General features: G+C 35.3%; 1 protein-coding gene across 22 annotated transcripts in view; it reads right to left on the bottom strand.

Annotated features, from left to right (window-relative positions):
- Tanc2 (tetratricopeptide repeat, ankyrin repeat and coiled-coil containing 2) overlaps window positions 1-14392 on the bottom strand; it is a 338567-nt gene that overhangs the window by 189183 nt on the left and 134992 nt on the right. For 17 of the 22 annotated variants that reach the window (XM_076577705.1, XM_076577710.1, XM_076577703.1 and 14 more), the window contains one exon: window positions 14136-14318. In XM_076577705.1, coding sequence (XP_076433820.1) covers window positions 14136-14318 — 183 coding nt within the window. The remainder of the gene's footprint in view (window positions 1-14135; window positions 14319-14392) is intronic. The other 5 variants (XM_076577713.1, XM_076577721.1, XM_076577725.1 and 2 more) reach the window with 1 other exon arrangement.

Here is a 14392-nt window from a genome sequence, read left to right as displayed (position 1 = left end):
CCCATCTACCCCACTCCCCATCTACTCCTCCTCTGTCTCCATTCAGAAAGGGGCAGGCCTCCCATGGGCTTGAACAAAGCATAGCACATCAAGTTGAGGCAGGACAGAGCTCCTCCCCATGCATCAAAGCTGGGCCAGGTAATCCAGCATGGAGAATAGGTTCCCCAAACAGCTAAGCACCAGGACAGGTCCTGATCTCACTGCTAGGAGTTTTACAAACAGACCAAACTACACAACTGTCACACACATGCAGAGGGTCTAGGTCGGTCCCATGCAGGCTCCTTAATTGTTGGTCCAGAGTCCATGAGCTCCCAGGTGCTCAGGTCAGCTGTCTCTGTGGGTTCCTCTGTCATGACTTTGACCAATCTGGCTCATATTCCCTCCTCCCTTTCTTCATTCAGCAGGACTCCTGGAGATCGGCTCAGTTTTTTGGTTTTTTTTTTTTTTGTTGTTGTTTTTGTTTTGTTTTTAAATGCTGAGTTTTATCCATGTTTATAGGACAGAATATTACAGATCCACAAGCAGATAAATACAGTGCTATTTCACAAATAAGTCACCCCTGGGGCTGGAGAGATGGCTCAGCAGATAAGAGTACTGGCTGCTCTTCAAGGATCCAGATTCAGTTCCCAGTACCCACGTGGCAGCTCACAACTGTTTCTAACTCCAGTTCTAGGGGATCCGGCATCATCACACAAATATACACACAGGCGAAATACCAATGCACATGAAATAAAAATAAATTATTAAAGAAAAACAAGCAACTCACCCCCAAATCATACTTATGTCACAATAAGCAACTGTCACAGAAAGAAATTGTTTACAAACACTTCTGTATTCCTTTCATCCTAAAGTACTGTCATCTTCACTTTACATGTGAGCCAACAGAAAAGCCAATCTACCTAGACAGTGAGCTTGCAAATAAATGTGTATGGAATTCTATAAAATAATAATAAAAAAACTTTAAGTTTAATTATAAAAACATTGCAAATTTTAAAAATCACATTTTACTACATTTATTTAGGTGGGTGGAGTAAGTGAGGTTATGGTGTTCATGTGGGAGTCAGGGGATAATTTGTGGGAACTGGTTCTTTCCTTGTAGGGAGGAGGCCAGGAAACCTTGAGTGAATGTGTAAAGCACAGATAAAGTCCTGAGTGAATGTGTATTGTCTGACATGGACACAGTGTACAGGCACTCCTGCAGAGACTAGCGAACTCATCCCCACTGTGCTGTACCTAATCAACATACTGAGCTTCTGCACTGCTGCAGTAATTGGTGCCTATCCATCAAAGTGTGCACAAACCAAATGGCCCAGCTCTTCTGTGTGTGTCTGTGAGTCTGTCCTTTTTTTCATTAATTTGCCACACCAGTCAGGTTTCTACACCCAAGTTGTGCATGTCACAGCACCTTCTACCACGTGGGTCTAAGGGATCAAATTCAGGTCATGGGGTTCACAGTGCTGTAGAATATTATTTTAAGGTGTGTTACTTTTGTTTATGTTGTATTTGTTTAACTCTGTGAAGCTGTGTTACTGTGCCTGTGTAAAACACCTGATTGTCTAATAAAGAGCTGAATGGCCAATAGTGAGGCAGGAGAGAAAAATAGGTGGGGCTGGCAGGCAGAGAGTATATATAGCAGAAGAAAACTGAGAGGAGAGAGCTAGCAGCCAGAGGAGGAGGAGGACTTCAGGGGCCAGCCACATAGCTACACAGCAAGTCATGGAGTAAGAGTAAGATTTACAGAAGTAAGAGAAAAGGAAACGCCCAGAGGCAAAAGGTAGATGAGATAATTCAAGGTAAGGAAAGCTGGCAAGAAACAAGCCAAAATAAGGCTGGGCATTTATAATTAAGTATAAGCTTCTGTGTGCGAATTATTTGGGAGCTGGGTGGCGCCCCCTCTCCCCCCAAAAGAGTAAAAACCTCCCAAAAATATTTTGACATCCCAACATGGGCCGTATTTCCATAGGGCCTGAGAAAGCTGGGGGGGAAAAAAAAAGATTTGGCTTCTTGAGGCGCTGCTGTTCAGCTGGCAGCACTATATAAAAACTGCAAGCTAAGTAAAAACCACCTGTGCCAACACAGTTACTGGCTTCCACAGCTTGAACGGTTGAACGAAATTCTTGATCATGAACTTCCAAGTAAACCATGAGCTTTAGGCTTGGCTCTCAGGAACCAAGACGTGGGAGAAGCCAGGTGTAGGTTAGCAGTTTAAAAGTTTGCTCATGTGGTCAAAATAGACTAGAGATTTGCATTAAAAGTGGTCCACACAGAAAAATCTCTTAACAGGTTCTAGTGTGTTTAACAATGTGTGCAGGCTTAAGAAAAAGGGTATAGTCATAAGAAAAAAATGAATAGTTTATAAAAGAATCTTTAAAGAGAGAAGTAAAGTAATATAAAAAAGAATAAGCCATGTAAGATGGGAAATACACAGAGAATATGGATCATATATGTTATTGTTGATTTTGAATTTTTTGATGATAAGCAAACAACAGCTGCTAAAAGACATAGGATTGTGAACTGGGCTGCTAAATTGAACCAATCTAGATACTTTAGAAATGTCTTAACTTTTAAAGTAAAAAAAAATGTATTTTACAAATGGAAATCAAAAATACTTTGGAGTTTTATTCCACAAGAGATGAGAGGCTGTGGATTCCTTCAGGGTTAATATGCATCAGGTTTGATCAGGCGAGACCTCCTGAAACTTGACAGGTGATATCTATTAGCAAAGGTTACTGCTGGTCTTCCCAGGACTTGGTCATTATCTCAAAATTTTCTCTCTGGGACACTAAAGATATTTTGCCCACAGACAGCAGGAAGAAGTATTGAGAAACTACACCCACATTCCACAGAGAGTTGTGGGAGGCTTTTGTTTATTTGATGGGCCATAGATGTTTGAAATCATTTAGGGGAACATAGAATATTATACAAATTTAAAGTTATTTTTGTTATACTGTATATATGTGTGTACCCTTATTTATGGGACTTCTGTATATTCATAAAAATTTAAGGTTATTTTTGTTACAACATATTATATGTATGTTCCTATTTTTGTTTGAGGTACTGTGCCTATGCATTTTATTTAAAAATGTAAGGTAAAATTCTAGATTTTTGAAAGTTATTATTATAAACTATTTATGATAATCAAGAAACATGGGTTAGTAGTCATTTATAATAATCAAATTTGTAGATATGTTAGGTATGCTTTCCAGATCATATAGAGATATATTACAGATAGTCTTCAAACTTTGCAAAGACCTACAGAATATGGCATTTAAAATGTTTTGTTAACATAGGGTTTTTCATGAAAATGAGACACATTTGCTCCCGGTAGCACTAATTTACTTCAGAGACGATGGGCATTGAAGAAACTCCTTATGGAGTTTACTTCCACTGTGGCAAGGTTAGGCACTAGGCAAAAAAACCTGCTTTGGCCTGAACTGCATGCTGTGCAAACTGGACATGCAAGACCCACAGGAAAGTGACTGCTGGACTTTGCCAAAATAAGGCTGGATGGTCCTCCAGGGTTTATAAAATCATAAAGATCAACAGCAAACAAGTATTAGTTTGTGATATATTCTCACTACTATACATTCTTCTACTGTCTATTTACCCCCTGGTATTTTGTCTGCCCTAATCCTTCAGATACTAATTAACTTTTGGAGATTAGGTCTCAGTATATAGCCTGGGCTGGCAGCAAACTCATAATGCTCCTGCCTCAGCCCTTTGAGTGCTAGAACTACATATTCTGACACATGTTTGATTCCCTAAGATTAACAGGTTCCACTCATGTCCTATTACTCTCAATTATTTAACTGCTAATTCAACTCTAATGTTCAGGGTTCCTTTTAAGAACTTCATATAACTGATCTTACACACTTGCCCCTCCATCTCAAGTCCTAGCTCGATCTTTCATTTGCCACAACTCTAAAAGAAATACTGAACAACTTAGTTCTATAATTTAGATTTTAGATAAGCAGACTTCTAATAAAAATGTAGAGAAAAGCTATGAGGCAAGAGTTGACAATTTAGGATGGAAAACAGATAGTATAGACAAAAAATGAAAAGTAATTTACATATTATTAATCATATAGCAGTATCCAAAGAAATAAATACGGTCATCCCCCCAATTTTTAAATTTAGAGAGGAAAGGGGTGCTAGGGATTGAACCCAGAGCATCATGCTAATTGTCCACTGAGCTACATCATGCCTAGCTCTGACAAAAGATGTGTCCAAAAAGGGACGTATACAGAAACAGAAAGGACAGAATCAAAGACAGAGTACAAAAATCCTCTAGTCATATTGTCGAGCAAGAACAAAGCCCCAACTAAGAAGAACTGTTTTAAGATAGCAAAGTGAAGACTGTGAAGGTATTAAAACAAACAAACAAATAAACCATGAAAAAGGGACTGACCCACTGCATAAGAAAGATAATGATGTAGTAATTTGTCTGTAAACTTGCATTTACAATTCATCTTTTATGAGCTAAACTGCCAATATTAACTTCTTGATATATATATTATCTTGCTTGATCCATGAAATACTTTGTAAGACAAAAATAACAAGTACTCAGAGTAAAAATGTTCACATAGGTAAGTAGCAGATCCAGTCAGATATGCACCCCAAGAATATCTGATTCCAAAGTTTTTCCAGGACAAATATTCTGCTTCAAGCAACAGAAAACTACAACTCTTGTACAAAGTTGACAGAATAAAAGTTGAGACCCTTGGGTCAATTTTAACAGCAAGATGAAGAATCATTTTGTATTACTTGATACACAATATCACAAAAGACTGTCCAAACCACAGCCTTACACAAAGATCATCACAACCACCCCCAACCCCCAGACACCCACTCAGCATTAACTACTCAGCGGTAGAGTGGTACCATTTCTTTTACTGATCCTTGGGGCCATGGATCATTGTTTCAATTACCAGTGCAATTTTCCTCACTTCTGTCTTTAAAGCTTCTCTTTCCCTGAAGCACTTCAACTAAACTCAGTTTACCACAGCATGCATGTTCCCATTGCAATGCTATTTTCCCCCAGATGAACCTAATCTTCAGAGGCTCTTAATCTGATAATTGCTATAGTTTAAGGTGCTCCATCCAAAATTTGGAGCTTAATGGCCAATATAGTATTAAGAGGTAGTAGGGTCTTTATGTAGTGATTTAGGCAGGAGGGTTCCTTCTTTTACAGTGTGGGATTAGATTCTTATAAAAGAGTTTTCACACAACATCCTGTTTTTTTTTGCTCTCTCATCATTACCATATGAAGACATGAGGACCCCTTCCTTCCAGAGAATGTAGCAACCAGATACCTAGTCTTGAAAGCAGACAGCAACTTTCCCCATACAACGAAACCTGCCAGTACCTTGATCTTGAACTTCTGGACTATGAAAAAATAAATTTCTGTTCTTTATAAATTACTCAGCCTTGTTTCATTATGGCAGCACAAACAGAAGAAGACAACCTTTATTTTGCCTTAATGTTTAAGGAAAATAATGCTTAAATTAAAAAGCATAGAATAAATATCATAAAGAGGTCACAGAAGTGTAAGTTATGAGGAAGGAGTTTAAAAATATATCATCAAAATCTAGTCCCACACAATTTACATTAGAGAGTTCTAAAAGAATATGAAGAAATGAACATGTAACTACTAACAGTAATTTGATAAAACCAGACAAGAAATTCAGAGAGTTATAGGTCCACAGGATGTTAAAATATGGATGTATAAAGTCTTTGCAAAAGAAAAATGCTCACTACGAGTTAATATGGGGTTAGAAGAAAATGCAATTCTAAAATATTCCAAAGTGATCTCTCTCTTGTGCTTTTTTCTAAAATTAAAAAAAAAAAAATGACAGGATCCTTGAGTGCAGCCAAGGCTGGGATTGAAATCACAACCCTACCTCAGCCACCCCCAAGTGCTAGGATTACAGGTCCACATCACCGGTCTGGATTCGTGTACATATTGGTACCACTAAGCAACATAGCTTCAGCATCCTCTTAATATTAAGCAAAATCTCTAAAGATTAACAAAATCTCTAAAGCTAGAGAAAATCATGAGGAGTACTTTCAGAATCTATAAAGTGTTGATAGCAGGAAGATGCTAATTGTATACCATATTATTCTAAAAGACAGAACTAGTGCTAATGGATTGCTGTAACTAAGAAACATATTTCATCCATGGAAATCAGAGCAGGAATGACAACTATTCAAGAAACAAACAGGCTCTGCTACAAAAGAGAAAGTGTTTAGAAAGAGGTTGCTGCTACCCACTTAGACTGCTGTGAAGACTGAATTTCCTCACATACATAAAGTACTAAGTGCTGTCTGGAACACAGTAATAGCTCAATAAGCATTATATATAATTATCGTACCTACCTCTATCATTAATACTTGAAGGTTAAGGTTTGGTTAGGCAAAGGTTTACCTGCAGCATCAGTTGGGTCTGCTGACTGCAGGCATATTTAATTCTGTGGTTATTAGGCTGGTTGTTATTTCTTGTGTCAATTTTGTATCATGTTTTCTTCCATTTTTTTGATATTGTGCTCTAAAACTGTACACTATATTCTCATTATTATTAGTGGCTAATTCATTTCTTGTCTTTTAATGTTGCTTATTATTTATCTCCTTTCCTGCTTTAATTTTTCAGTATGAATTACCATTTCTCTTTAAGACTCTACTTTCTCAGTCTTTTCCAAGAAGTGGTACCTCTAGTAACATTTGGTTAATTTTAGTCACTTCAGCTTTCTAGTTTGTCGATTTTTTTCTATTTACTCCTCCATATTTTATCTCCTATGTTAAGTGCTTAACTAATTTACTTTAATGACTTCTCTTTTGCTAACAAAGCATTCAGGGTAATGACTTTTAACAGTGCCCCAATGGGAACATTTCCTAACTTCTAATACACCTTAGACTAAACTTCTGGATTTTGTTTTGTTTTGTTTTTGTTTTTCGAGACAGGGTTTCTCTGTTTAGCTTTAGAGCCTGTCCTGGAACTCACTCTGTAGCCCAGGCTAGTCTCAAACTCACAGAGATCCGCCTGTCTCTGCCTCCTGAGTGCTGGGATTAAAGGCGTGCGCCACCACCGCCCAGCGATTTTTTAAAACTTTTTTTTTCTATTTTTAACTCAAAACTTACTTTAAAATTCTTTAAAAGTTTGCAAGTAGGAAAATAATTATTCCTTCTTTTTGGTTGTTAGATTCCATTTTCATTTTTATTTTTACTGTAAATGTATACTACACAGATTTTGTTACAACTAAATATATGATCAATACTTAGAAACGGTTCAGTGTAAAAACGAATGTGTTTTTTCTATACTTAATAATTAACTGCATTATTCAAATCCCTCATATTCATTATTCACTGAGTTATTAATTCTGAGGCACAAAATCTATATTAAATATAAATGCATCAATTTTCCTTTTTATTGTTAACAATGTCTGCCATATGCAGTGCTTTTTAAAAACAACTTACAGAATTATAATTCACATACCATAAAATTTACTCTTCCTCCACTTAAAACAGGCTTTGTATACTCACAGACTTGTGGATCTATCACCATCACCTATGCTTGGAACATTTTCATTACCCAGAGAATACCTCACACTCTTCACACTAACTTCACATACCCGTCCCTTTTGTACTAGGAAATCACTAACTGTTATGTTCAGTCTCTATTCATGACATTCCATAAACTAGAATTTCACAAATAATTATATGACCTTTTGTGACTGGCTTATTTTATTTAGAATGCATTTACAAGGTTCATCCAGGCTGCAGCATGGAAAAGTAAATAATTTATTTTTGTTGTCAAACAATATGGCAGTAATACATTCTCTTCCATTTATCAGCTAATGAACATCCAAGCTGTTAGCCTATGATGATCATACACCTCTTACCTGTTTGGTTCTGTTGGCTTTAATAATGCTGACTCATGAAAACTGAAATTATTTTTACTGAAGGAAGTAATAATTCCCTAAAATTTTCTACCTTTAGTATTGAAGGACTTAGTAAATAATCTCTGCAGGACCAGAAATAGTTCCTGCTTGCTGTTTTTAATCACTGAATTAACCTTAGGATTTATAGAAGGTAGGTCTTCATAGTCCAAAGATATTGAAAAGTCTTCATATATTTATTTTTGTATTACAAAAAACAAAAATGGGAACATAACAGCCATTAAAGATGAAGCTTGGACTACTATGTACACCTATTACATTTTTAAATCCACTATGTTGGACTCAGTGGGGCTCACGCCTTTAATCTAAGCAATAGAGAGGTAACAGCAGGAGGATCCAGAGTTTAAAGCCAGCCTTGGCTATAAAATAACTTTGAGCTTAGCTTGGGTTAGATGTCTCTGCCCCCTCCCCCACAAAAGGAATGGATAAGGCACCTAGAATGCCGTTTTTCTAAAATTCAAAATATGTACTCATATTCTATAGTATGTCTAGTAAGTCAGACTGTAAAAGACTAATAACACATTCTAGATCTTTTATATTTTCAAATTAGGTCTTTAATAATTTTCTTAGAAGGCCTATGAGATAAAGCTACATTTCCTTATTTATTCTTAGTTTTATGAGAAAACTATCATTTGGTCAATATTTAGTATATGCTAGGAGGTATGTCTAATAAATCATATTTAATTTTCACATCAATCCTAATAAAATTCAGGCTCATACATTTTGAATTCCATTGTTTCCCAAAACTGTAAGGTAAGGATAAACGCTCGATGAACAAGTTAGATCATGTAGATTAATTTAATGTATAGGCCTTTTTTAATGTCAAAAGAGCTTTAAGGTGATTCTCACAGAATGTTTCTAAACTAAGTAAATGTTTCAATTTGATCTATGACAAAAACACTACTTTGTCTATAGCCAGTATTTCAAATGTCCAAACTTATTATAATCAGATCATTTATTATGAGTTACCATCCACAATACATTGCCTAATCTATTTGGTGGGAGTATCTGAAGATTAAACATCAAGAAAGTGTAAGGGCTTTCAAAGTTAAATGAAAGTCACTTCTAAAGCTCAGAAAGCCCATTTAATATAGTTGACAGAAACTCAAGTCTCAAGTTTCGTAGACATTTTAACAGTTATGGCTAGCATTTTACTACCTACTCTAGGTTAGATACCAACTTATAAAGTTTACGGTACCTATCTATTTCTTACTGTTCTATGAAGTACATAATGTTATTATCCTTATTTTTACAAACAAAGAAAATGAAATACAGATTTTTTTTTAAATGAGTTTGAACAAGATTACACAGCAAATTTGTTATACCACCTCATGGAGTTTTTGATTTCAATTTTGCCACAGGGTAAAAATTACAAACATTAAAAATGACATAAACTAAACTTATGTCATCACTGTCCCATTTTTTAGTAGTTACATGTCTCTACCATAACCAAATGCCTGTCTTTATACTTGTGTGTGTATATATCAATTTATAACACACATGGATCCATATTAGTGACAATTAAATTTTCATTTTTATATGCAAACAACACTATATATACATGCATATAAACATAAATTTTCAAACTCATTCAAGTTTATTTGTAAAATTCAGAACAAAGTTGTTTGTATTGATGTTTACATACACAAGCATAGGTAAATGGCATAAACTAACTAGCAATGAATCAATGCACTCTTTAATATTTATAGATTAAGAAATATCAAGTCTTTGAGATACAATTAAGAAATCTTGGAAAGAGCAATAACTAAGAACCTGGCACTAATTAGGGCCAACAGTGTGTCTCTGCACTCTTCCACATCACTCCCATTACACAGCAATACATAACTAATTAACCAAATGAACAGTGGCTCCTATTCAAACTTCGGCTTTCTAGTTTTCATTTACTGCTTAAACCATTTGACTACATCTTATGTCATTAGAAACAAAAACAAAAAAGTAAATGAGATACAAATATCAAAAGGCAGGTATTCAACTTATCTAATGCTCAATTTTCTCATTGGTAAAAGATCATTTCCTAGCTGTATTATTTTTCGCAAATTTTCAATTTAGCAAGCATTTACCTCTTTTACCTCTCTGATTTAGTTAACTTATTTGTAAAATGAAGATAAATGTAAAACTCTATTAGTGAAGCATATACCACATAGAAGACCTTCAAGTGAACATTTCTAGCACTTCCAAGTGAATATTTCTAGCACTTTTCCATTATTCAATAAAAATATGATTTCAAAACATATACAGTTTGTTTGTTGATTGACTGGATCTCCTAATGTAGTCCAAACTGGCCTGGAACTGACTGTACAACCAAGGCTGGCCAATAGCTCATGATCCTGCCTCAACTTTCTTAGTGCTGGGATTATGTGCATAATTCACTACACAGTTCCTCAAAAACAGTGTTTTTTTTAAAGTTCCAACTGGCATCTAATACTAAAAGCAATTTTCAAAATATGCTCACCAAACTTAAAACAATCTTGTTTCAGTAATGACGGCTAACACTGAGTACCTAAGATTTACCAAACATGGTTTTAGGTTAGTAAAACCAGTGTATCACCATAAGACACAACCACATCCCCACTGTATAGAAGAATACAAGGATGGAATGACTAAATCAGATGTGGAATACAAACTTAAGCAGTCTTACCATTGAGCCTATGTCTCAACTGCTTTTGCTGTATCAACTTATGTTTTTACTAAATAGAGCAATGCATCTATACATTTAAAAATTACTTTCAAGCTCTAAGTTATTTGTATCTTTTAAAGTAACCTTTTGTTATTCTTACTCTTTACAAAAAGTCAAAATATCTGAAAAATGGAATTCTTTCTGCAAACAAGTCTTCACATACATCTGTGTTAAAGGACTAACGTAAAAATATGTTGAGTACAAAAGCTGCCTGAAAATAATGACATGAAAAGGTTACTCCTCTGTAGTATCTTATAATGACTACAAAAGTACTTATCTTGTTTGAATTAAGGACTATTTAAAAATCAGGAAAACATGTATAAGGTTAATGAAGAGGGTCAGTGAGACGGCTCAGTGGGTAAAGGCACTTGCTGCCAAGCCTGATGACCTGAGTTCAATCCCTGGGACTCATATAGTACAGAGAAAGAACCCACTCTTGCAAGGTTAATGAACACAGATTATTCTAGTCCCTCACACTCTATTTTCTCTCTACATGCTTACCAATAAGATCCAAAAAAAAAACATTGAAGTGGATCTTATTACTCCCCATTCCATCTCTGCTTATATCTTACAAAGTAGGCTCCTTGCCATGGTTAAAATTTCCGACTCCTACCTGCCTCTTGATTTCATTTTTTATTAATCTCTCCTCTGACATACTCTGTCAAACCTCACTTGAGCTCTTTATAGTTTCTGAATATGCCAAGATCATTTCTGTCTTAGGATTTTTCATACTGTTCCCTTTGCCTAGAAGACCCAGACTCCAGCTCTTTCCTTAGCTCTTCCCCTAAATTCTGCTCCTTCCCTTTCTTACCCTTGCATTATTCCATAAAAAGAAACTCCATTTCTACCCCAATTTCTCTGCACCCCATTCCTTATTTCATACCTTCATAGTGCTTGTTACTATCTAAAATCATTTTACTTATTGGTTATATCCCCTTCCCCCTTAAACAGGGTCTGTGTAGCCTTGGCTGTCTTGGAACTGTGCAAACCAGGCTGGCCTCAAATGCACAAAGATCTGCCTGCCTCTGCTTCACAAGTGCTGGGATTAAAGGCTTGTAATACCATGCCCAATGGTTATGTATTTCTTATCAATCTCCCTCACAACAGAAATATAAAAACCTTAAATCAAGACCTTGTCTTTTACACTGACATGTGTTATCTATAGAAATACTTAGAATTTAGTTATGAATAAATATCTGTTGAATAACTGAGCCTTATGTGTGTATACTGAAAACAGAAAACCAAACGTTAGAAAGCCATAAAAGAAATAAAACAGGTTAACTGTTTGGTAGGCAATATACATATAAGTAATACTTGGAAGTTTAAATTCATAGAAATAGATAAATTAGTTCATTTTAGCCCCAATGGCTTCATTAAATTTGTATCCTTTGGTATGTACCTCTGGAGGGTATTTCTTTATTGTCTACAGTTTCTTCTTTTAACTTTCCTTTTATTTACTTATAACAAGACATAATTAGGAAAAGGGTAACTGATAAGCAATCTACTGACCAAGGATTTCTTTTAAATTTTGAAATAATTTCACTTATTCTGTGTTAAATAGAAAAGTTTATCATCTGCCTTACTTGGGGGAATAACGGCCAAAGAAACATTTTTACAGAATCTTCTTTTAGTATACATATTTCCTTCATTCAGAAGTTTCAAAATTCACTCTCAATCTTTAATTCTTAGGTTTTGAATTTACTTTAGTAAGTAAAACTTTATGAGAAGTTCCGCATACTTTAAACACTGTGGAATTAAAATTCAGAGGTTCATACATGTTACTAATCAACTATACCCCAATCTGCTGTGCCATGACATCACCTCTGAGATACTAAGTTACTATGTTATTAAATGTATTTATCTTTTAACAAATATAGCTTATTTAGATTAACATTTGAAGTTGATGTAAGCAAATCAGGTAGGTACCACAAAAACCCAGGCAATCCACCTCATTTCATAGAAACCCAAACTTGTTGCACTTTTTCCAAGAGGTGTGGAAAAATGAAACACAACACACAGCAGCTATCAGTTTGCATTTTGTGTTTTTAGTAATGACACCTTTTACTACAAAAAAGAAGGATTTCTAAGCAATCAAAGTTTATTCTTGTCACACCATGTTAAAGTTGATTATTTAGGCTACTATGTCATTTAGGTATTTAACCAATTTTTTGTTTATTTGTTTAGGTCTTATGTTTGTTTGTTTGTTTGATAGATACAGGGTATCTCTGTGTAGCCTTGGCAGTCCTGGAAATTACTCTGTAGACCAGGCTGGCCTCGAACTCACAGAGATTCACCTGCCTTTGCCTCCCAAATGCTAGGATTAAAGGCATGAGCCACCATTACCCAGCCCTATTTTACCAATTTTTTCTAATGATCTGAGTCAATACTTTGACTCACTCAAGTTACCTAAAATACAATAAGCAATGTAAAGAGATCAAACTTACATTTTATGAAACTACAAAATAACGAAATGTTGTATTTCGGTGAAAATTATAAACATTGAGTGCTTCATTCTATTTAGAAGAGTCCAAAAGTCTCAATTTATCCTCTTCCTATTTTTTTGAACTGTCATGACAACCAAATCTCCCTACTACCTAGCTCAAAACCAATCACAGAGGAAACAATCAACATACCCTTAATTTTATGCCTTTATGCACTCAGAATCCATCAATACCAGTCAACTGACAACTATCACGAGTATGCTACCAATAACGCCATAATGAAATTCATCATTTTGTACAATTAAAATATAATAATAAAAATGTTTGGTTTTGGTTTAAGAATATACTGATAATGTCAGAAGAACCTAACAACATGGCCCAGGCTTACATATTTTCACATGGAAATAGTCTTCATTTATATCTTACAATTTCTGCCCTGAAAATGTTGAGGATAAAAGTCCATTTAATAAAGACCTAGTTCCAAACTTAACATAAATTGAATGAACAATACAAATCATGAGATATATTGAAACTCAATGGAATTTCAACATACAAATCACAATAAATATCCCAAGAAGTTATAATGTTCTATGGGGAAAAAAATCTAAGTCATCTTTGAACCCTAGAGATGAGATCTACAAATAATTATTTCAAATAAAACCATGGCTAATGTTTATACATTTGTTGAAATGTCAAGCTCTAATACAACTAAAATTATAATGTCTCCATCTGTTAATATGACAGGAACAAGCTGATAAATGAAGTCAGAACAACAGTGTATTCTGGTAAAACTAAGAACTTCCTGAAAACCTAGAAAAATATGTCCACAACAGATGGGTCACTTAGAAATGTCTGTCAAACTGAGTACTGTTCTAATTCTCTAAATGAAAATCAGTAGGAGCTGTACTTTCTAAGAGTCTTATGACACTAGGAAGACCAAAGGGGAGGAAATCTGAAGATGAACATACACACATCTGATGGGATTTAAAGTGTCATACTATCAGGTTTCCTGTCAAACATACTATATTCAGGTAAATTCCTTACCAGTTAACTTCTTCACAGGTTGGAGCCGAACACTGATAGACTGATGTGTGAGTAAGGGGGAGGATGGAAGAGAGCGAGACATGCCCTCCATAATCCGAATGTGCTGCATACCTTCACTCACTGGAAGTGGTGGAACAGCGTAGTCTGGCTCAAAAGCACAATCGCTTTCTGTGGAGATGCCACCTGTTAATAGGAAAGGATGGTACAAAAAAGCTGATGAGAACAGAGTCTTCCTTCTTTACTAAAATGTATCTTCT

This window comes from Peromyscus maniculatus, chromosome 8, assembly GCF_049852395.1.
Source record: "Peromyscus maniculatus bairdii isolate BWxNUB_F1_BW_parent chromosome 8, HU_Pman_BW_mat_3.1, whole genome shotgun sequence".
Taxonomy (NCBI): Eukaryota; Metazoa; Chordata; class Mammalia; order Rodentia; family Cricetidae; genus Peromyscus; species Peromyscus maniculatus.
The sequence above is the reverse complement of the archived record's forward strand: the minus strand, read 5'-3'. Positions and strand labels throughout refer to the sequence as shown.